The 23,007-nt window shown below is 39.8% G+C and overlaps 1 protein-coding gene across 3 annotated transcripts in view; it reads right to left on the minus strand.

Annotated features, from left to right (window-relative positions):
- The window catches only part of Plekhm3 (pleckstrin homology domain containing M3), a 215,079-nt gene that overhangs the window by 124,406 nt on the left and 67,666 nt on the right, over nt 1–23,007 (minus strand). For all 3 annotated transcript variants that reach the window (XM_048808417.1, XM_015481316.2, XM_048808416.1), the window contains exons 4-5: nt 21,134–21,279; nt 7,851–8,044 (exon numbers count right to left, since the gene is read on the minus strand). In XM_048808417.1, the coding sequence (XP_048664374.1) occupies nt 7,851–8,044; nt 21,134–21,279 (340 nt within the window). The remainder of the gene's footprint in view (nt 1–7,850; nt 8,045–21,133; nt 21,280–23,007) is intronic.

Raw genomic sequence — 23,007 nt, forward strand, 5'->3', positions numbered from 1 at the left:
CAGCCCTGGGCCAGGGCGGTTCGGGACCGGTTCCGGGAGCTGGAACTCGGCCGGCCCTGAGCTCGGTGTTCTCTCCGATAAGATCAGGTTCTAAGAAGCACCCAGGCGCTGAACCCTAGCAATCTGTCTGCAAGCCGCAGGCGAATTGCAGCCTGAAATTACCTGATCTATGGCTGAATGAGCTGCGGTCAGTCGAAAACAGGGAAGGTGACGTCAGTTTACCAACATGGTGGCTGCTGGCCTCCTCTGTGGTCTGACCGGTGTGGAGAACCGAGATGGACCGCTTCCTTCCCCCGTCTCGAACCCAGAATTCAGCCCTGAGTACGGTGCTTGCGCGGCTGGCAGAAACTGCAGGGCTGTAACCCTGCGTCTCTATCCCAGCGCGCGCTGCAGACTCTAGCCGCGGGGCGATTTGCTGAATAAGCAGTGTTACCCTCCGTGCGACAAACCTCTCGCGTTTGAGTCCCCGTAGCCGATCCTCGTGCGATGGAAATCCTTCCTCCAGGTTCCGGAGCACCCCACTATTGCTGGAAATTCCTAACAAGATATCCTTTAGCCATCCTGACTTGTCATACTCCCACACAGTGAAGCAGCACACGGGGGCAATGCACTCCCCTCGCCGCCATCTTCCTTCCCAATCTATTTGTTTTTAAAAAGCTGTTTGATTTCTTAGGCTGTTTGTTTATTTTTCTTGTTTCTTATTTAATATATAAAATGATAGTGAGAAATATATACTATTTGTTTTTATGTTTGTTTTCGCTATAGACATATATACCGCCACCCTATAGATTTTTTGTTTTAAGTTTCATGTCTGGAAAATGAAAAGGCCTGGCAAACATGACCTACAGAAAACGCTGAGCAGGTCTGCCAGTGAGCACGGAGCACCTTGGCAATCCCAGCTTCCTCTCCCTGTCAGCCACCTTCCTGCCATCTTTACACTCTGCTAAATGACCTCAATCAAGGCTTCAGGAGGATAAAAAGTAGTTCTCTTAAGAGTGTGGAGACCTTTGGACATCCTGTCACCAGTAGCAATTCACTGGGGAAACAGCAAACTAAGCCTCAGAAAACCAGGTTCTAGCTGGATTCTGCTGCTCACCAATGTTATCACGCTGGGAAAGTCACACAGCATTTCAGAGTCATGGTTCTTTCTTTTCTTTCTAAACACTCTCTATCTACCTAAAAGGGCTGCTATAAAGAACAAACAGGTTGGGCACAGTGGCACATGTAATCCCAGTAACTTGGGAGGCTGAGGCAGGAGGATTGCAAGTTCAAGGCTAGCCTCAGCTATTTTGCGAGGCCCTAAGCAACTTAGTGAGACCTTGTCTCAAAAAAAAAAAAAAAAATCAAAAAGGGATGGGAATGTAGCTCAGAAGCAAAGTGGCCCTGGTTTCAATCCCCACTACCAAAACAAACAACACTCCCCCCATACACACACACAAAAAAAAAAAAAAAAAAAAATCTGGGAAAATCCCTTTTAATTGATAAAAATCACAATTATCTTACATATAGTAGGCAATTTTACAAACATGAGATGATAAAATTATTAATAAGCCTTTATTGCACAGCTAGCATGTAGAGTCTTCTATTTTTAGGCTATAAGGAAGAATAGGACAATTTTAGTCTTTAAGAACCATCTAGTCCAATCAGCAAGAAAGAATAAACACACAAGTTACTCAGGCACTTAGGTATCAAATGAATGGTCCAGTGGATCGTCACTGGAAGAGATCAGAGAAGGTATTAGCTTCTGAGCTAAGGTGGAAAGAGGCAAAACTGGAGCTGGCCTAAAGTAAGAGTGGCCTAGTCAAGTAGACAGGAGAGGCATGTGCTATGTTAGGAAAAATGTGTCCGTCACTTTGGCTAGGGTAGGTGGCTATAATCCATGTGGAGACTGAGTAAGAGAAGAAGTTGTGTATGTAGGTCAGATAAGATATCCTACATTCTGCAGGTAGCTCAATTACCCACTGTCCAATGAGACCACTTGATGATAGTGTGTATATTAGATGGACTGCAGAGGGGAGTCAAGGGAGGTAGGATTCCCAGTTTGGAAATTTTAGCAGTAAGATGCTGAGGATAAGGGCAAAGGGGATGCCAATGGGAAAGAAAAGTAAAGGAAGGACATGACTAGATAGCTCCTAGGGAACCATAAAGCAAAGCTTAGGATAATGTCAAGGTTGAAACTATGAAAAACTAAGAGAATGATGCCATGCTTAACTGAAATGGACCTGACTACAGTAGATATACTTTTCAGAGTAAAACAATGACTTCCCTTTGAAACTTCAGTGGAGACGTCCATTAGGCAGCCAGCAAGCGATAACAAGGTAGTGGTGAGCTCCCTCTTTTCACTGTAGATTTATAGAGAGATCCTGACATTCACCCTAAAGATGAATGCAAAGTGTCCAGAGGAAGTGAAGCTTCTTCTGACCCTCATGAAGTGGCCATATTGGCTCATGTAGGGGCTGGAGGAGCATGCAGAAAGGCACTGAGGCACTGGCCATTCCTAGTTGTCGGGAGCAGGAGCAAGACATGAAAGCAATAAGGGCGCAGAGAAGGGGGAGGTGCAGAAAGGCTGGAAGACAAAGAAGGGCAGGAAGAAGAGAGGTCTACGAGGAAGGTGGCCAACAGTGGCCAGAAGGTCAAGGAAAAGAGAGCCTGAGAAAGCCGCAGTGGAAGCAGAGTGCGATCACCATCAGGCTGTAAAGGATCTAGTGAGAAGTGAGTGGGCAAAGAGAAAATGGAGACATCTGAGAGCTTTGGCAAAGGAATGCCCAAAGATATAAGCTTAGATGGCAGTATGAGCAGAAGATGGTGGTTTTTCTAAAGCAGTAGTGTAGGTGAAGAAAACTGGAGAGCAAGCCATTAATTAAATGTGCTAGAAGGAGGGGCCCAGTCTCTGAAGGATCTTCTTGTATCACCACTGGAGAATCAGAGTCCACATCTAATGACTCCTGTGAATGCTGCATGCTCTGCACAGGAAGTCATGGCAAAGCCCTGAATTCCAGGTTCTTTGATGCTTCTAGACTCACTTCTTTTTGCTTCTTCCCACCTGCTTACTTATCTCTTGTTTCCTTTGAATTTTGATATGTTTATAATAAAAATCACAGCAGCTGGGCTGGGGTTGTGGCTCAGTGATAGAGAGCTTGCCAAGGCACTGGGTTTGATTCTCAGCACCACATATTAATTAATTAACTATGGTCCATCAACAACTAAAATATGTGTGTGTGTGTGTGTGTGTGTGTGTATCACAGCAGCTAATATTTGCTAAGCATGTACTCTGTCCTGGGTACTAACTCTCTTAATCCTCAGGCTTTCCCTATGAGGTGGAATATTATTGCCATCTATAGGCAAGACAACTGGCTCTGAAGGTTATAAGAGATAGAGGAGAGCCCTAAGCTAAGGGACAAGTCTAACTTCAGGGCCTACAATACCAACTACATCCGTTTGTGCCCCCATTTTATTCTTTTTCTCAGTTTGTCCCACTTGGACTTGGAAATCTTTAGCTCTGTGGTGGCAAGGAATTGCTATAGGATGTTGCTTCAACTGCCAGTCCCTCAAGTCACTATCCTGCAAATGCAAATGCCTCTGGAGCATGTTGTAACAGCCCAACCAAGCACTAGGACATCCCAGCCCATATTCTAATGCAATTTAAAGATGACCTTGTGTTATTTCTTCGAATCCTAAAAATTTCTTCATGTTTATTTTGTGAAAGAACCACATTTAAGACTTTTGCCCCCCTTTAGATGGACCTCCCATAAGAGCCACGGAACTAATAACTGAAATATCAGTAAACTCTGTTACTCTTACTATTTAATGACATGTATCCAGGGTCAAAACCTCAAATGCCTATGGGCCCAGGCACCACATAAATGAATTAAGTGCACTGGGTTTAAGAAAAAAAGGGCAGCAATGTATTTGCTACACAAGAACAAGGGAAGCCCTGTGACATTGGAGCTTCAGATTTCCCAAGAGGAACCAGAAAGCTTCATTTTGTATGTCCTAAAAACTCCTGATTGTTTAAATGTTGGCAACTATTTCGTCATCTCAAAGCTTGGTGGGTGCTGTTCCTGTAAACCCTAACAAAACGCAGCTGAGGTGCCTATTTGTGACCTCTGATTTACACATATCCTACTGCTCCTGTGCTCAGCTGAGCACCCTGCAGCTTTCTCAGTGTCCCTCCTAAAGACTTTCCTAATGGCTGCTGCTCCGGATGTGTCCTGACATTGCCAAGCAAGCCACAATTTTCCAGAGTTCCTCATGCACCTTCGCGTGTGGACATGGTAAATAATTCTTCTCATGAGAAGTTAACTAGGCCTTGAACTAATTCAGCAGGGTCGCCATCTGGGAGTTGTCAGACACAGTGAACTGTCAGCACTGTAAACATTTTAGGCTTCAAGGAGGACACTGACTTTTGCAAAACTAATCACCCCTGCCAGTCAAGACTTTCGGTATGGGTTTAAGAACAAGGCGTCCATTTAACAACAATAACAAAAACAGTGAGGATGAAAACGGACAGTCATAATAATGAAAGGCCTAAAAGCAAACTGTGACTTCCCTAATAAGGCGACGACCAAAGTTGGCTCCCTGGCTGTTGAACGCCAATACGATTAATCAGTCTGTTTTCGGTTTTCTCGTGACAGCAATATTAACAGTTTGCTTTATGCTGTTTATATGGTGCTGACAGGTCTTCGGCATGTTGGGCCTACTTGCTAGAGATTAATGGCCACTCTTATACTGAGGTAAAATCCAGTCAGGAGAGAATGCCTTTTACAACTAGATAACAACTGTATTCTCTTGCTCCTTGCTCCTAACCCCCAGTGCCCCAGCAACTCTGCCCTCTTCCAATCTCTATCAGGGATATAAAAGTCATGTCTACAAGGTTCCCCTCATTGTTTTAACCATCCCCACTTTAGATGTTGTATCCTCAGGTGAAACAAAAGGAACCTTAAATATTGACGGATAAGTCTGTCATCTCTAAAGGTTATGATTGGCTCATTTTGTTTTTGAAAATTCCATTCCATATATAAGTGAAAGAAATAGGTATGAGGTGTCCTCTAGCAACAGAATTTTAGCATATTACCTCTTCTAATTTACAGCTATTTTTATGGACAAAGAAGGCAGAGTTGATATTAAGTGGAGGCTGCTGCAGGAAGCACGGACACCTCAGAGAACCTCTTAGAGATTATTCCACTAGTCATATTTCAACATGAGTCAAAAAGATTTGAAATAAGACAAGACCAGCCTCCCACAAATCCCTCCCCTGTAAAGGCTGTAACAAATGTTATTGATGACCAGCAGACTCCTCTCTGTCCTCAGTTGCAAAGAAATGGTACCCCAAACATTATTCTAATAGCATCTGAATGGTGGGAATCTAAAAAAAAAAAAATGAAAAATTTAAGAACTAATGTGTGCCTCCTCTAAGTTTCTAGAGGAATAAACATCTCATTGTTTTCTCTTAGGGAGACTCTGTTAATGAAACAACCACATGGCTAAAGTATGCACTGACTCTTCAGAAACTGCAGTCTTGGGCGCAGCTAGCCTTCCATCCCACTTCCATTGAAACATTCTATTTTATTAAAGATTTTTGTAAGCCAGATATAAGCACAGTTTAAGGAAAGAAAGCAGTATTAACAACAATAATAGTATTTCCTGAGTACTTGCTATGTACAAGAACTACTTTAAACACTTCAATTGTACAAAACCATTTAATTCCCACAACAGAATGCAATATGGCTAATAATTAAATTTTTCTTTAAGTGAAGAATGTTTGAGAGAAAATAACAATATACTAGGCTAGATTTGGGCAGATTTTTAATTCCATGCCTGTACTTTAATTAAATTTATCTAATGCAAAGACTGGATTGGAGCAAGAAAAATTGATAGACTAGTGAGAAAGATACTGCAATAGTCCTGAGAGCATACAAATTTGAGAGATATCTCAGAAACAGAACTAATTTTTTTTTATTGATCTGATCTGTTTTTTTCTTTCATTTGTTCATTCACTCAACAAGTATTTTTGAGGGTTTTGGATGTGTTGGATGCTCTGCTAAGTGACAAATAGGGGAGTAAGAAAAAGAATCTAAAGATATTTCCTTCCCCCAAATTGTACTATTAGCGATTGCTCAGTGGTCTAAAGTGACACTTAACATTCATCCCTCTCTCCTTCTTCACTGCCTCTCTCCCTCTAGCCATTCAATACCTTGATCCAGGCATTGCTTCATATAATGGTATGAACAAGTTCAGGAAAGGACTTGAAGGGAAAGGAAAAAAGGACTGCTGTCTTCATTCTTACAGCTTTGGGATTGCCCTATTTCTAAAACTTTCATTTCTTTCCTGGTGGTCTGGCCATAAGGCACAGTACACGGTGGTAAACCACCAGACTGCCGGAATAGAGTCGGGATTCTTAGTCATCCATGAGAGGAGACGACCTCCTACTTAATTTCTAAATGTGTGCTGTGCTTTGGAATATTTTAACCAAAGCAAAACAGCAGAAAGGTACCTAACATGATTCCCACATGTAGATTTTCATATAACCTACAAATATATTGGCACAAGAAAAGCTTTGAGCAAAGCCAAAAGCTACAGAAAATAACAGAACAAACACACATTGAACACTAAAGATCCTGTACCTATTTTAGTTGGTAAATTAACTTGAGACATATACTTCTATTGCCTTTTGGAAAAAGCCCTGATCTTTTAAAATTAAGATTTGCCTACATTTTTAAGAATAAATCCCAACCACTTTCTGGCACATACTGAAAAACAACTAGGTAAAAGAATGACTACCACTGAGAAGTATTTTGCTTGATGGCAGCTGCCTTTTCATTATTATTTTATGAGAGTTCGTCTACATATTATGTATCCTTCACTATTTACATTTAGTTCTTTTTGAAATATCTTCTTCAGATGCCTAGAGTTATGCCAACTTCTTTAGATCTAATCAGAACTCAAATTGCAAACTCTAGCATTTTAATTCTTTCCAAAAGTTCTTGTGTGGGTAGGCTTACTTCCATTTAATGTGACTGATGTATGCTGCTGGTCATTTCTATTAAAACTGAAAAATTAAAACGTATTTTAGGGACTTATGAACATCATCACAATTATTTCAAGTATAAGCTAGTTTGTATATACTGAGAGTGAGAATTTAAATGCCCATAAAATTTAACTGTAAAAGGAGGAATTTTATGAGAGCAAGCACATTTTAACTTCAATTTTATTTTAAGGATGTGAGCCTGGTTGGGACTTGTGTGTGCCATGAACTATGAGCTAACTCAGTTATGGAAAAGCAGTCTGCACCATTGGTCAGAAAAGATGAATGATGAAAAAATGAATTCTGGGCCGGTGTATTTTTAATTCCAGCTCTCCTGCCTGCATCAGTTATGGAGCTGTATTTGTGTGGAAAATAAGTTTTGAACAACCACCCACTTACTTCCCATTGAAAATGATGTTTAGTTTTAAAATATTTTAAATATGCTTGTTTACTGGTGATAAATAACAATTGAAATTGTGAAAAGTAACTTTCCCCCCCAAAAAGCAAAAAACAAAGAAAAAACACTACATAAAGAACCAGTGAAGACACTTTTGTGATTATTATCTCAAATTAACAGATTGGTAAGAGAAGGCTTCAATGTCCTGCGCACTAGATTATGGGTTCAAACCCTTCAGTTATGATGAGAGGTGATTTCCATTTTGCTTGACAAATAGAGGACCTCAGAGAAAGTCAAAGACGAGCCCAGAGGCAGACCCACAGAATTTCAGTAGGTCCACGTTGGAAAGGTCCTTGAAGATCTTCTAACCATCCTCCTTGGGCAGGAAGGAAAAGCAACCGGGAGCCATCAAACATTTATGACTCTTACCTGCGACGCAGATCCTCTGCCACCGCTGCCCGGCAACTGAACAAATAGGCTCGGAGCGATTTCAGCCGCTGCCGCAGCCGCACCACGGTGGCCAGTGGCTCGGCGTGGAGATACAGCATGGGGTTCTCCTGCTGGATGTCGATCAGGGGCTCTTCGTACACATACTCCAGGAATTCTTTGGCCTGCTTAGACACCTACAAAACAAGCTTCGGCAGTCAGTTCTGGCCAATCATCAGCTTTCCACACCAGCTCAAACTAGGAACCAAAGCTTAAATACCAAAGTAACATTATTTTCTGAACACACCTTTTAAAAAGCCCATACTTAAACAAAATACAAACTTTGGCTTCCCTTTCTCTCTTCTGGAAACTCCACTGGTAAAACTTGGAAAAAGTTCATTAACTTTGTATCTTGATTATGAGAACCTACACTTGTGGGCTGGGATTGTGGCTCAGCGGTAGGATGCTCGCCTAGCTCCGGCGGGACCCGGGTTCGATTCTCAGTACCACAAAAAATAAATAAATAAATAAATAAAGGCATTGTGTTGTGTCCATCTATACTCTCTCTCTAAAAAAAAAAAAAAAGAAACTACACATGATAAAATGACACTGAACTATGGCAACCCATCATACTAATGTTAATTTCCTAGTTTGTTTTTTATATCTTTTGGTAGTTACCTAATTAATATGTAACCAAAGGAGGAAACTGAGGGAAAGATACACAGGACCTCTGTACTGGTTATGCAATTTCCTATGGATCTGTGATTATTTCAAAATGGAAAGTAAGGGAAAAAAGAATTAATTAGGATCCTCTTAAAATCAACACTGATTTTAAAAAATTTACGTATATCGGGGCTGGGGATGTGGCTCAAGTGATAGCGTTCTCGCCTGGCATGCGTGCGGCCCGGGTTTGATCCTCAGCACCACATACAAACAAAGATGTTGTGTCCGCCAAAAACTAAAAAAAAAAAAAATATTAAAATTTTCTCTCTCTCTCTCTCTCTCTCTAAAAAAAATTACATATATGTATTTTTAGTCCATGACTCTTTAAATAAGTTGACACTTTTTTAAAAAAAGTAAACCACACACATATTACAAAATTAAAAGGAATAAAAGGATATTTTCAAAGGAAAAAGAAAAAGAAAAAAAATTACATGCAGAATAATGTGACTGAATAGAAAACAGGCTTGAACACAATACTTCAATGCCCAGTAAGTTGTTCTGATTAGAACACCTTTGACTTTGTGCTGACTCTGACCAACATATCCATCCAACTCTATATCTTTTTCTGGTAGTAAATAAGATTATGAAAATTGATTTTTAAAATATCATTGTCATCAGCAGAAATAAATAGTGCACTGGAAATACAATTAATCAGAGACACAGAGGAAGTAGCTTAAATAATGCATAATATTTGGGTAATTTTTTGGAATCTCTAAATGCCAATTCACTGATTATTAAGATGTAAATTGGCTAGTGATACACTGAGTAGGCTCATTTTCTATTTATGGAAGGTAAAATATCTCCAAAAAGTTTCTATCACTTCTCTAGGAGTAATGCTGGAATTCAGCATTAAGACAAATAACTGTGCTTATTAAAAAGAAAATTGAAAATTCACTATGCTTCACACTCTAGACAAGAAGCGTACTAATGAAGATAAATAGGATACAGTTTTCACCCTCAAGGGGCTCCTTGTTTAGTATAAAAGACAAATATTTAAAACAAAAACTACACATACCCTATCCTCTGCTACAGAGGTATGGATGAGGCCCCTTGCTAGCTTAAAGAAGGAATAAATTACATCTCCTGGTTAGAGGGCCAGGAGCCAGGGTGGCCTGGAAAAACAGGAGACATTGGATTTGGGTCCAGAAAGATGAATAGAAAGAAATTCACTTGGTGGTCAGGGTGGGACCAAAGAGAGTACAACAGGCAGACACAATCATAAACCCCCGCAAAATATACATGCGATCATTAGATATATGGCTATTGTGCGTTGATTAAAAACATACATTTAGGTACACATGTATAAAATTCAACATTATCATTTTTTATATTGTTAAATTCATAACACAGTTTATGTTATTTATGGGAAGGCAAAAATATGCATCATTTTAAAAAATAATTTTTTTCCCTAAAATAATTATTTTTGAGATAACTATTTGTTGTTTGATTTTATGGCATCCTGCAGAGGTACAGAGTTAAAGGAGTTTATAGTCTTTGCAAATCCGGGTCACAAAGGGCACCTGGAATTAGCCAAAACCTTTGAATATTTAACCAGATTGGAAATAACAAGGTGACTGAATGAAATAATCCTCACTCTTATTTTTAAATCATATAGACACAGGTACATGCCAGACACCATAGCAGGCAGGTCTTCACTGGAGGTTAAAACAGGCATGGCCTGGTCCTCAGGTGGTTTGCAATTCAGTAAGGAAAGATGGAATTGGATCAAATCTTTTATTTATCATGTTTAAATATTTGCTGTATCTAAATGTCTTCAATGAGGAAAAAACCGACAGTGTTCTAGGAAATAAAGTACAACCACTTGAAACTGTTGCTAAAAAATGATGTATTGTACAATTCAATTAGTCTTTCTGGCTCTACTGAACAGTGTTTATACTGAGTCCCGGCCCTGCTGAATTAGGTTAACAATGCTACCTTTTAGTAGGTGAACAGAAGGACAAAGGGCACTGGCCAGTCTCCCAGGCCTTAAAAGGCTTCTCTCTTCAGGTGGTACTTAAGCCCAAGAGCAAAGAGAGAGAGAGAAAAAAAAAAATCTTTTACAGAGACAGTAAAAGCAGTGAGACAAATGGGACAGCAGCTACTGACAGCAGTATTCATAAACTGAGATGACAGAAAACAAAAGCTGAGCTAGTCCCATAAACTCAAAGGCACTGCCTTCACAAGTGATTAGGCAGCCTTGAGTACATGGAGAACGCCCTTGATGCCACGGCTCGGGCATGTGAACAAATCCACCACAGCAGCCACCTGGGGCAACAAGGCTGAGAACATGTTCTCCGTGTTGAGACTCGACCCCTAAGACTAGTGAGGATATTTTTTTAGAAATCTCAAAATTTGGCATGGAATGTTAATTTTGCAAAATAGAGCACTGTATCTCTGCTGATTTCTTAAATTCTAAACAACCCCTCATACTGGCATAAGGATTCCACTCTCAAACTCAATTACAAATGAAAAGGATTTTTAAAAAGAAAATTTAAAAAATTACTTAGGGAAAGAAGCCAATGATATTCTTAGGTGATAAAGTTTACATGAGAGAAAGTTTCTTTCTTGTTAAGATAAATATTACTTGAGTTATATGTGAACACCAAATATGTTCCAATAAGAGCTAAGAGCTACTGTCCTACTCTTGCCAAGTGAATTATGAAAAACATGAACTGCTTGATGGTGCTTCTGGTGTAAATAACAACTCAGCTCATGAATCAGGTGCAGATGGATGAGTCCTTTATTTTAAAAAATAAATGGTTTTAGCTGGCACTATTTTCTATGATCTCACTTCATTCACATCAGAATCCATTTTACAGGATCAGTGGTTCATTTTTTTAAACCTTTTAGCCTATTAGTATTACCAAATAATATTTAACATTTAGTAGTGATAATCACATTATGCACATAAATGAATCTCTTCACATTGCTGTTTTAGCTTGTAAGTAGCTACTGACAGCCGCTACTGACAGCAATATTCATAAACTTATGGTTCAAGCCATAAGAACTCAGGGCCACTACTGTGATTCTGCTGCAGTTTATGAACCCACTCAAAGGCCTGCATCTGCATGATTCGAGTGGCAAGAAGGAGAAAATCTGGGTGGAAACAGGCCCCTCCACCTGACAAACAGGAGTTGAAGACAGCAGCACAATCACATTATAATTATCCTAAATTTGCTATTTACACATATATTTATTTAAAAAGCACATATCTCACTTGATTGGAACACTAATTGCAGTTGTTCCAGATTCTAGTATAATCCATGTTTTGTTATGCTGGTGACAATGACCACTTAAAAACAAAGTTCTCAGATTCAGTTTAGGTTTGAGTAATCCTGAAGAAGAGGTTGTGGAATGGTGTGCTGGTATGTTCCTCCACAAAACAGCCCTGGATAAAAAAAAAATGTAATGAAGACAAGGGAATGGCTAACCATAGATAACAGTGTGGAGATGGTGCGGTGTTAGTGGTGAGGACTTAATTTTTACTAAAGAGGGAGAAGTTATTAAAATAAACCAGATGAGAACATAATCTTGGAATAACAAGGACAGGTAAAGACAATCTTGTTCAATTTTTCTTTTCACGTTCCAAGGAATACTAGTCCCACAAAAAAAGATGTTCTAAATTCCAAAAAAGAAATATGCCACACAGTACTTTCTTTTATTGGTGATTCAAAGTGCAGTTTTTTGGCACATTAAAACCTGGGGACATGTCACACTGAAAAAGCCTACTTAATCTAGCCACTTCCAGATTTATTTGACTACAGACAGGGCAGCTCTTTAGTGTTATGCTGGGCTTAAAGGGGGTAGGGGAGTGGGACGTAGGATCCTGCCTGAGCCCAGATTACCAATGAGAGGAGGGGGTATCTTACTTTCACTCTACTCCATCCTCTTTGCCAAGCTGTGAGCTTGATGAACTGTGCTGTGTTGGGGAGCAGGGGGACTCCTTTGCCAAGCCTCACAGAGCTGGCCTGATGGCCTTCCCATGGAGCTCTCTTTTTCAATAACATTTATTAACACATACAAAACTTTGAAATATACCAAATGAATCTATTATCCATAATTAATAGAAGAGAAAATTGAGTCTAGAGTTTAAGTGACTTATTTATGGTCATTTTGTGGCAGAACTAAAGCTGGAACTCAGATCTCTGGACACCCTGCTCTGTGCTGTGCAGCTTGTTTACGGTCATAGTTCTTTTTATTTTTCGTTACTCTCCCAGAACCTGTCAGCTTATGGTTTTATAGTAGAGGTGATCCCTGCCCCTTCTCTGTTCTTCCTCCCTGTCAAAGAGAAAGCAAGAAGGCTGTAAATGGAGACAGACCCTCAATGTATATTGGTATGTAGGCTCCCATTGGCTTTTAACTCTAAAGTAAAAGCTAAAGTTCAATAACATTTATTTTATGCAAAAGTCACTTATTTGTATACTTGTTTACTGTCTTTCTCCCTTCTCTGGAATAAAAGGTTTGATTCATAGGTGCAGGAATTGCTTAGAATGATAACAAACAAATGATTAATCTACAACCCTCTAGGCATGACTTTGAACCACACACTCCTACTTTTAGATACAATTCTAACAACTTGGTTGTTTCTAAGTTCATAACATAATTAGAGTCAATAAAGAAGAAAGGAAAAGAGCAGCTACAGGAAGAAAAGCAACAACAGAAGTGACAGTACATCCTGGTACTAAAGGAAGAAAGGTACCTGCAAGGACACAGAAGGTAAAAACTGAACTGAACAACCCTGACTGTAGGCAAGTTGGCAAAATCCACCAAACTCACAAATGTACATTTCTATATCAAGGAAATTATCTACATATAGTCTCATTCATGAATCAGAGAACTTATATTCAAAATGATGCACAAAGTTATTCATTGAATTACTGTTCTCAGTAAAAGACTGAAAAAAAAATTTAAATTTTCATTAAAAAATGATTGGTTAGACGTATGTGTGTGATTCAGTAGACCAAAGAAATGACCATCAAAAGGTCCAAGGAAGGGTTGCAGCTGTAGCTCAGTGGTAGAACACTTGCCTAGCATGTGTGAGAGGCACTGGGTTTGATCCTCAGCACCACATAAAAATAAAATAAAGGTATTGTGTCCATCTACAACTAAAACAAATTAAAAAAAAAAAAAAGGTCCAAGGAAGAGTTTTATGATCTAACTGGAAAGCTCTCCAAGCACAGAGTGTATACTACATTGAGTATTGTCATTTTTATATGAAAAGGCACATGTATGTAAAATATCCTGAAGGATACATGGTAAGGGAATAATTTGGTTGCTTGAGGAAGGTGGATGGGTGGGAGGGAGGGAAATTATCTATATATGCATGCTCTTTTTCACTTTCTGAATCTTGAAATTTGTGAAAGAATATTATATTCAAACAATAAAGAATAAGAGTACAGTTGTGTAAGTATAAGCAGTGCAAGATCTAGAGGGAAAAACCACATCAAATTCTGAAGTTCTCTATCACAGGACAGAAGGATCGCTTGTATTTATGATTATAATTCTGAGGCATTAAAAAGGCTTATTTCTAATATATATTTTTCTTAAATAGAATGGATAAGGGATCATTAAAATTTACAAAATTAAAAATGTAACATAATCACATTACTGAAAATTTGGAGAATAAGAATCAGGAAAGAAAAAACTATCCACAATCTTGCCACAGTAAAATAACCTCTTTTGCTTTGGTATAACATTTCCTCCCAGTATTTATTTCCATCTCCATTGTGAAATATCATAGCTGGAGTCTTAACAAAATCAATACCAACCACAACACTTCTTGTTCCTAACAAAACAGGGACTATCAGCTAACGGGGGAGGAATCAGAAGACCTTAAGTTTAATTACAATTTGTTCTCAAACTCTCTAAATGGCTCCAATCAAGTGCTTTTTTTCCCATCATCAAGCTGTTCTCCAGCTCTGCAAGGGCCATAGAGCTTGCCTTGACTGCCTCTTCAGATGTAGAGATAGAAATGGTTTATGCAACACGGAAAACCCCTAGCTAAGTGGAATGTGAATATTCGGGCTGGTACACACTCATAGAAACAATTCTGAAAGTGCACAGCTATGGGGAAAGGTTTGGGAAGAGCTGAACTAAATACATTGCCTACCACCTCTTTGTCATGTCTAATATTTTTAAACTGCAGGCAGGTTACCATTAAAGAGAATTTCATTAGAAAATGGCCATAGAATTTGAGGGTGGGGTTTAGCAGCTTCTTAATCTTGAAGCTCAATTCAATATGCAGGATATATACCAGAAAATAGATGAAATCTTGCTTTAAAAATAATTAGGATTATTAATACTCCAGAGGACAGACAAGGAAATGCTTAAGATGACAGATTTTACTCCATTCTGAAAAGCCATTTTTTTTTTTTTTGCTCTTTTAAATGGATGTTTAAGCCAGTCACGTACTTGCTATTAAGGAAGCAAGCAGATCCAACAGAACGATGTCTGGTTTTAGAAACTGATAGGTCCAAATTGATCCTCACAATTAGGAGCATTAAGTTAAATCCTGGTGTCTGAGTAAAGAGACAGACACTGGTAAATGGAATACAGTTATTTCATGCCAGTAAGAGCTGATCCAGATAAAATCAGCTAGCTATGTTCCTGCTTTAAAATCTTCCCTGGTCCACTGAGAACGCTGGAAGGAGTGGTCTGACGAAGGAGATTTTCATCATAGGCAGCATGGATGAAGTGAGTGTACCTAGCAGATATCTTCAATTAGCTACCTATCCTCTCAAAATCAAATCTAGTTACTTGAATGACTGCCACAATACAACAGCCTGCTTTATAGACAGAGTACAAGTGTCAGTGACAGCTCTATGTTGATTGTTTCCGTGGTCTTCAGAGCACACTCCAAACACACCTGGATCTGCTCTTCCATGCCATGCCTTTGGAAACCATCTCTGACTTTTTCATTTTCTCAGCTAGTGCCACCTCTCTCTGCTTTTGCTCCACTAATTGATGTGGATTCTGCTGGCAGGTGCTACCAGCCCAAGTTCTCAGCAGATCACAGGGCTGGGACTGCCTCACATGCTTGCTCTCTATACTGTCAAAGCCCTGCTCGAACATATTAATCTAAACCAAACTTAACCAGCCTTCTTTCCCTCTAGCTACGTTTTTATCTAATACACATGTAGACAATATATTTATAGCCTATATTCAGTGTCAAGTATAAGGTAAAGAGGAGAGCATGATAGCTCTTTCTGGTGAAGGGAAGGAAAGAATTAGGAAAGGAAATGAGGTTTAAGATGGCTTTTAGGATTTGCTGGGCTGGGTGAGGACAAAAGGAAGCCAAGAGGTGTGAGACAGCCTGGCTTGATGAGGAACAGGAAAGAACGATGTGATCTTAATGAAGAGACCAATGGAGGTGGGGGTGATGAAAGTCTAGAAAGGCAGGCAGGGACAGGAGTGCAGCAACATCTTGTATATCAGCTAAGGGAATGGTATTTCTCTTGCAATTATGGTAAACACTGTCCCAAATGAGCACTTACTATGTGCCAGACACTGCACTAGGTGCTGTGACTCATTTATTTGAACAAACAGCAACCTTATGGAACAGGGACTTTTATTATCTCCACTGTAATGGTGAAGAAACTGAGACTAGGAGAGTATAAGGCACTAACCCCGGGTAAGATTAGGACCAGAAGAGGTGAGGCTCAGAAGCACCATTAGAAGGCTATTAACTTCCTTCCTGTGAATGATGCTGAGCTCTGAGCTAATGATGCTGGCTGCTTAGGAAGGGCAGGTGTGGCAGAAGGAGGAGGCCAGAATATCTCCCAGATCTGGCAGTGGTAACTATGAGGCTATTCACCAAGGCAGGCAATGTATACCTGGGGAGACATTTGGTGAGCAACGTGATCATGTTAAGTTTGACATGTCAGAGGACAGGCTTCATTCTTCCATTCACTCAGTATACATCCATGCCTATCTACTGTGTGCCAGGAACTGTGCTAAGATACTCTCCCTGTGCCCAAGAAGCTTGCTTTCGTTATAGAGAAAAAAAGACAAGCAACTGACTGTTGAATAGACGTGATGACAATGAAAAGAACTTCCATTCATTAAGTGCTTACCACAGTCATTTGATAAGTGCCTTCCTTCTATTATCCCGATTCACACAACTCTTTTAAGTAAATTATGAATTACAAGAAGAACAAATGCTTCTTTGACATATACTAGTGATGCTAGGCACTATTCTAAGAGCATATGCTTGAACCCACTGAACAGTAGTAACCCTGTGAGGTATTATTACCCTCCTTCACAGATGAGGAAACTGAAACACAGAGAGACTTGTCCAGGTCAAATAACTTGTCCAGGTCACAGAGCTAATAAGCAATAAAAACAAGACTTGAACCCAGACAGTTTGTGCTCATTTTATAAATTAGGAAACTGAGACTCAATCCCATTTGAGTTATTTTTTCCCCAAAAAGTAAGCACTTAATAAGAGGCAGAGGTATGCTTTGGACAAATCCCTGTTTAACTCTAAGCCTCTGCTATTAAACCCCTAAGTAAGCACAATTTTTGAGACCCATGCTTGATGTGATGGTGACAAAGAAGAGACAGCCACTGATGCAGCAAATGAGGAGAGATGAGGAGCAACAGCGATTTCACCAGAAGATGTGCTCTTACTCACTCTGAAGAATGAACAGGGATCCACTAGCTGGATAAAAACATCTGGAGCACACATGGAAGGATGATCACTGAACGGGAGAAAGTGCTGTTCTTTTTCCCAGCTTAGGAGAGAAAGTAGGAAGGACAAATACAAATATAGATAGATTCATAGACATTCCCATTAATATCTCATAACCTCCATTTTTCCTTGCAGTAGAAGGCAAGATCAGATGCCAGGAAGGATTGGGATGAGGAATCTTAAGGACAGTGAAAATTTGGCTGCTGGATAAAACAGGTGACAGAGCTGCCCAGGGACATAGAAAAGGTTATACGTCAATTGGCTGCTCACAATTTTCATGTTCATTTTAGGCTTCAAAGACTCCACCTACTTGCTCCAGATGACAAAGTTACAATAAAAATAAGTAAGTGTCTTGCATACAAGATTCACTGTTCTGTGGGCAAGACACAGGACCATAACAGAATTCTTTCTTTTTTTTTTTTTTGTTACAAGGATTAAACCCAGGGGTACTTTACTGTTAAGCTATATTACTAGACCTTTTATTTATTTATTTTTTATTTTGAGACAGGGTCTCACTAAGTTACTTAGAGCTTCATTAGGTTGCTAAGGCTGGTCTTGAACTTGCCATCCTCCTGCCTCAGTCTCCCAAGTCATTGGGATTACTCAGCATGCATCACTACACCCAACCCATAACAGAATTCTAAATTTAGAGTACCACTCCAGTAGGGAGTTAGATTGCTGGATCTGCCAAATTCTACAATGCTGAACAATACAGCTAGTTAACTCATATATATCAAAGACTACTAGATTGAAAACTAAGGCTAAGATGTCTATTGGGCAATTAAAGCCACAGTCTTCAATTTCAGTAGCAAAGTAGAATTGGAGTTAAAAGTAGGATCATCAGCATATGAATCCTAGTAGTTAAAGCAGAATAGAATCCCAGAGGCTGAGACAGGAGGATCTTAAGTTCAAAGCCTGCCTTAGGAACAGCGAGGCACTAAGCAACTCACTGAGACCCTGTCTCTAAATAAAATACAAAATAGGGCTGGGGCTGTGGCTCAGTGGTTGAGTGCCCCTGAACTCAATCCCCAGTACCCAAAACAAAACAAACAGAATAGAGGGAGATAATCCAGTAGAGTATAAAGTGAGAAAAGGAAACCAAAGAATGAGTTTCAAGGAATTCCAATAACAAGGAACCAAGGGAGGTAACTGAGAAAGAAGTTAGAAAGGAGGAAGAGAACCAAGTGTGTGTTATCAAAGGCAAGGTGGGAGAATTCCAGGAGAGTATGGCCTACCTGCTCAAGTACTATATACCAGACAAGTCCAGCAGAATAGGAAACGGTCACAGGTCAACTCGACTGGTCAAAACTGTGTCGGAGAAGAGAGGAGTTAAGGCCACGATCAGAAGCAGAGGAATGGACCTTCTCTAAGAGTGGTCCTCTGTGGTTGGAAGGAGGGCAAAAAGGATGTGTGTAGATGAAGACAAGATTTTTGGTGAATTGATGGAATTATTACCCAATCATGCAATTTTCCCTATGAAGTAGAAGGTAAAGGCAATTCTCAGAGTAACTGGATCTGGGTCCTTAGTTTCTTTTGATGATGAAATGAAACAAATTGGTAGAAAATACTAGTGCAGATAGAAGGGCTTCTATAAGCTCCAAATATCACATCTACCTACCCATTCACCCACATGCATAGATTGCCATTTTTCTCATTCCATGCTCCAAGTGATGGCCAAACCCTTCTGTCTACAATGAATCTACCCTCACTGACTCAACCATATCATTCTAGCAATTCCCCCCTCTCTCCTGGATTGAATCAGGCGAGAAAATGTGCTGTTATTTTTTTCCACTAAAACAAAAACAATCAAACCTAACTTGACTCACTTCTCTTTGAATTTCTCCCCATCTCTCCTTTCCTTTAGCACAGAGCTTCTCAGAAGAATTGTCTTTTGTCCCTTCCTTGTCTATGTGGAACCCACTGCTCTTACCACTCCATTCAACTGCTCTCATTAAAATCACTAAGTACCTCCACATTACTAAAGCTGATGGTCAATTCTTCCTGCTCATCTTATTTGACCTATCAGCATCTGTCACGATTCACCTGGGAACACTTTCTTCACATGGCTTGTCAGATAGCCTGGGCTTCTTCTACCTCATTGTTTACCCTTCGTGGCCTCTTGGCCTTCTTTGCTGGTCCTCCTCTTTTCTCTACCTCTTTGAGTTGGAGTGCCCCCAGGCCTGAGTCTTCTCCCCATCATGGTCGACTTGCAGTTTTATAGCTAAACAACCTGTTACCTGTACTTCTTGGGCAGCCTCCTTGGCTCTTCTGTGCAAAGAACAAAGAACAAAGTGCTTAACACTTGCTCTCCTTATCAAATAAGCAACAGTCCACATGGAGGCCTGAGGACGCCTCTGAAAAGTGTTCCTTCGGTAGGCCACCACCTAGAAGACCTCATAACTTCTCTCATGGCTCCAGCTCCAGGGGCTGAATGTGTTTGAAGACAGACCTTTATATGGGGAGGACAGCCACTCCACCATGAGAAGTATCTGGGATTATATAAGCCTTCTCCAAAGATCACCAGATGCTCATGCTCATACATTATTTTCCCATTTTATCATCCCATAACCTTGTGATGTTGGAGATAAGATAAAAAAAAAAAAGACCAGGGGTAGCCCAGTGATAGAGTCTTGTTTAGCATGAGCAAGGCCATAGGTTCCATCCCCAGCACTGAAGAAAGAAGAAGGAGGAGGAGGAGGAGGAGGAGGAGAAGAAGAAAAAGAGAGAGAGAGAGAGAGTAGCCTATCAGCACTTCACAGAATACAAATGATCAACAAATACATGAAAAAATGTCCAACATCTCTAGCAATTAGAGAAATGTAAGTTAAAACTACACTGAGATTCCGTCTCACTCTAGTCAGAAGAGCAATTATCAAAAATACAAGTAATAATAAATGTTGGCAAGGATGTGGGGAAAAGGTACACTCATACATTACTGGTGGGACTGCAAATTGGTGCAACCACTCTGGAAAGCAGTATGAAGATTCCTCAGAAAACTTGGAATGGAACCACCATTTGACCCAGTTATTCCACTCCTCGGCATATACTCAAAGGACTTAAAATCAGCATACTACAATGATGTAGCCACATCAATGTTTACAGCAGCTCAATTCACAATAGCTAAGTTATGGAACCAACCAAGTTTGCCCTTCAACAGATGAATGGATAAAGAAAATGTGGTATATGTACACAATAGAATATTACTCAGCTATAAAGAAGAATGAAATTATGGCATTTGCTGGTAAATGGATGAAACTGAAGACTATAATGCTAAATAAAGTAAGCCAATCCCACAAAGGCCAAATATTCTCTCTGTGTGGATGCTAACACACAGTAAGGGGCAGGGGAAGAACAGAAGTTCATTGGATTAGACAAAGGGGAATGAAGGGAAGGTAGAGATGGGAATAGGAAAGATAATAGAATAAATCAGATATAACTATCCTATGTTCATATATAAATAAATATATGACCAGTGAAACTGTGCATCATGTACAACCACAAGAATGGGATCCTCTTTAGAATAAGTTATACTGCCTGTATGTATAATATGTCAAAATACACTCTACTGTCATGTAAATCTAAAAAGAAAAAATTTTTTAAAAAATGGCCTATCAGAATTCTCTTTAAACCTCTATCATTAATTTTCAAGGCCAAAAAGTCTAAGTTGCTATGTATCTTTTAAAATTAGGAAATTAATGAGTCATAGTTAAGAAGCCTTTAATCTGAGAGATATGTAAGAATATTAAATAAAATCTGGCAGCTCTTATGAGACTACCTAATTAAATTTGCTTCAAATTATTTTGTTATCTTTTATTAGAATCTACCTGCAACAAGTGGACACCTGAATTACTACTAAGTCAGTTTTTGGACTTACCTTATATTTTGAAGTATCCCAGTTGTGGACTATGCGTGCTGGGATGAGAAAACTGTCATCCACATGGCAGCTGCTGCAGTAATACCAGCCACTGTAATTGCACACCTTGGCTTTTCCGTTGGAAAGACCAATGGGTCGCTGGCAGCCTGTTCAAGGCAGAAGAAAGTCTATGACTGTTGTGCTTTGATACCAGAGGACAAGGCTACACAAATTAAATGAAAGTCTGCAACAGGGTACAGATGAGTTCCCTTCTTCCTGGTCTGACCATCTCCACCCTCTCTCACTACTTGGGGGGCTACTGTGTCACCTAACTGCTCTCCTGTCTCTGGTCTCTTCTGATTCTATTCTATTGCTTCTTCATTCAGCTGCTAGAGAGCAGTTTCTCTATAAACACACCATTATCTCCTGGCTTCTCAGAGCAAAAACTTGATTTGTACCAGGCAGTTTGCAAAGAGCTTCTCACACAGGCTCTGGCCTAACCAACACAACATTTGTATGAAGAAGATATCATCAGCTCTAATTTACCTATGTAAAAAAGAAGATTTTTTGCTAGGTTACACATGCTGTTTGAGGTCATCAAGCCAATAAATGGTGGAGTTTAGATTTGGCTCTAGGTTTCTCTGATGCTAAAATGATTCTAAAATCTGATATGTAGCCTTGCTTTGCTTACAAAATCAATGTAAGGAATTTGGCCGTTGACTAGCCCCATCTCACCTTTCCAGCTTTCCCTCTCACTACTCTCCAATGGGGATACAACCTCTTATTCCAGTCAGATAACTCTCCACATCACTCCCCAAACACAATGTGTTCATTCTACCCTACACTTAGTAGCTCACATTATTTCTCCTTATACAACACCTTCTCTGCTCTCTACGCCAACAAATTCTGCCCGTTATTCAAGAGCACTGGCTGCTGGCAAGTGACTGCTAACACCCGTTTCATATTTCAGAAAGTTTGTGATTCTGTGAGCATTGTCCAGCTATTGCCAGGGTCCCTGGTAATAATCATGGCCCTGCCACAAAGTATCCATTATTTTTCTTTGGAAGCGAAGTCCTACCTCCTACATAATGAGAATGGAAATTCTGTTATGATCATCCCAAAGGACAAAATCCTAGCAGCCCCAGAACTGGTGATCAAGAATACACAAACAGTATGACTATTCTGACATTTCCGATCTGCAGATTCCATTTCAGAAATCCTTCCACTATGGTACTTCTCACGGTTGGGTGCCAAAAACTATGTTGATCTAAGAGATCTGACACTATTTCATGATGCAGAAAACTGAATTACTGTTTCAATAACAAGAATAATCATGTAATGATCTGTGTTGCACTCCATTTCCATACAAGGAGCTCAAACGCATTTATTTAACAAACTGCCAACCTAAAAAGATACTGATTCACATGAGCTCCTAAAACAAAAGTATCAGAACACCCAATGGAATTTCCATCACAAATAAAATGACATTCATAATCAGATAGCTTCACGGTGCATCTTCCAGAAAGAGAATTAGATCCTACTCTTGGTAAACACAAGAGGTACTGAAAAATAGTAAGTAAATATGTAAGTGTTATGCTTCAAAAACTTGATCCTCCAGTGGATTTCATTACTATTGAGCAGCAACAAAATCATTACAAGCTCCTGTTTGTCAGGCTGGCTGAGGAAGGAGAAAGAATGCATGAAAGATAACGAAGAACCAAACAAGTTCCTGCTCTACAGAGGAGATGCCGTGCAAGCCCAGGCTGTGGATGTTGGAATGCTTTTTGCTGCACTCACTGTCTGCGTTACTCAGTTGGCATTTAGCACATGCCTCCTTAAATGGTCTTGCCTTTCTATGGGCTTCTCCAGCCAGCCACATTAAATTTCTCAGATAT

This window comes from Marmota marmota, unplaced genomic scaffold (genome assembly GCF_001458135.2).
Source record: "Marmota marmota marmota unplaced genomic scaffold, marMar, whole genome shotgun sequence".
NCBI lineage: Eukaryota > Metazoa > Chordata > Mammalia > Rodentia > Sciuridae > Marmota > Marmota marmota.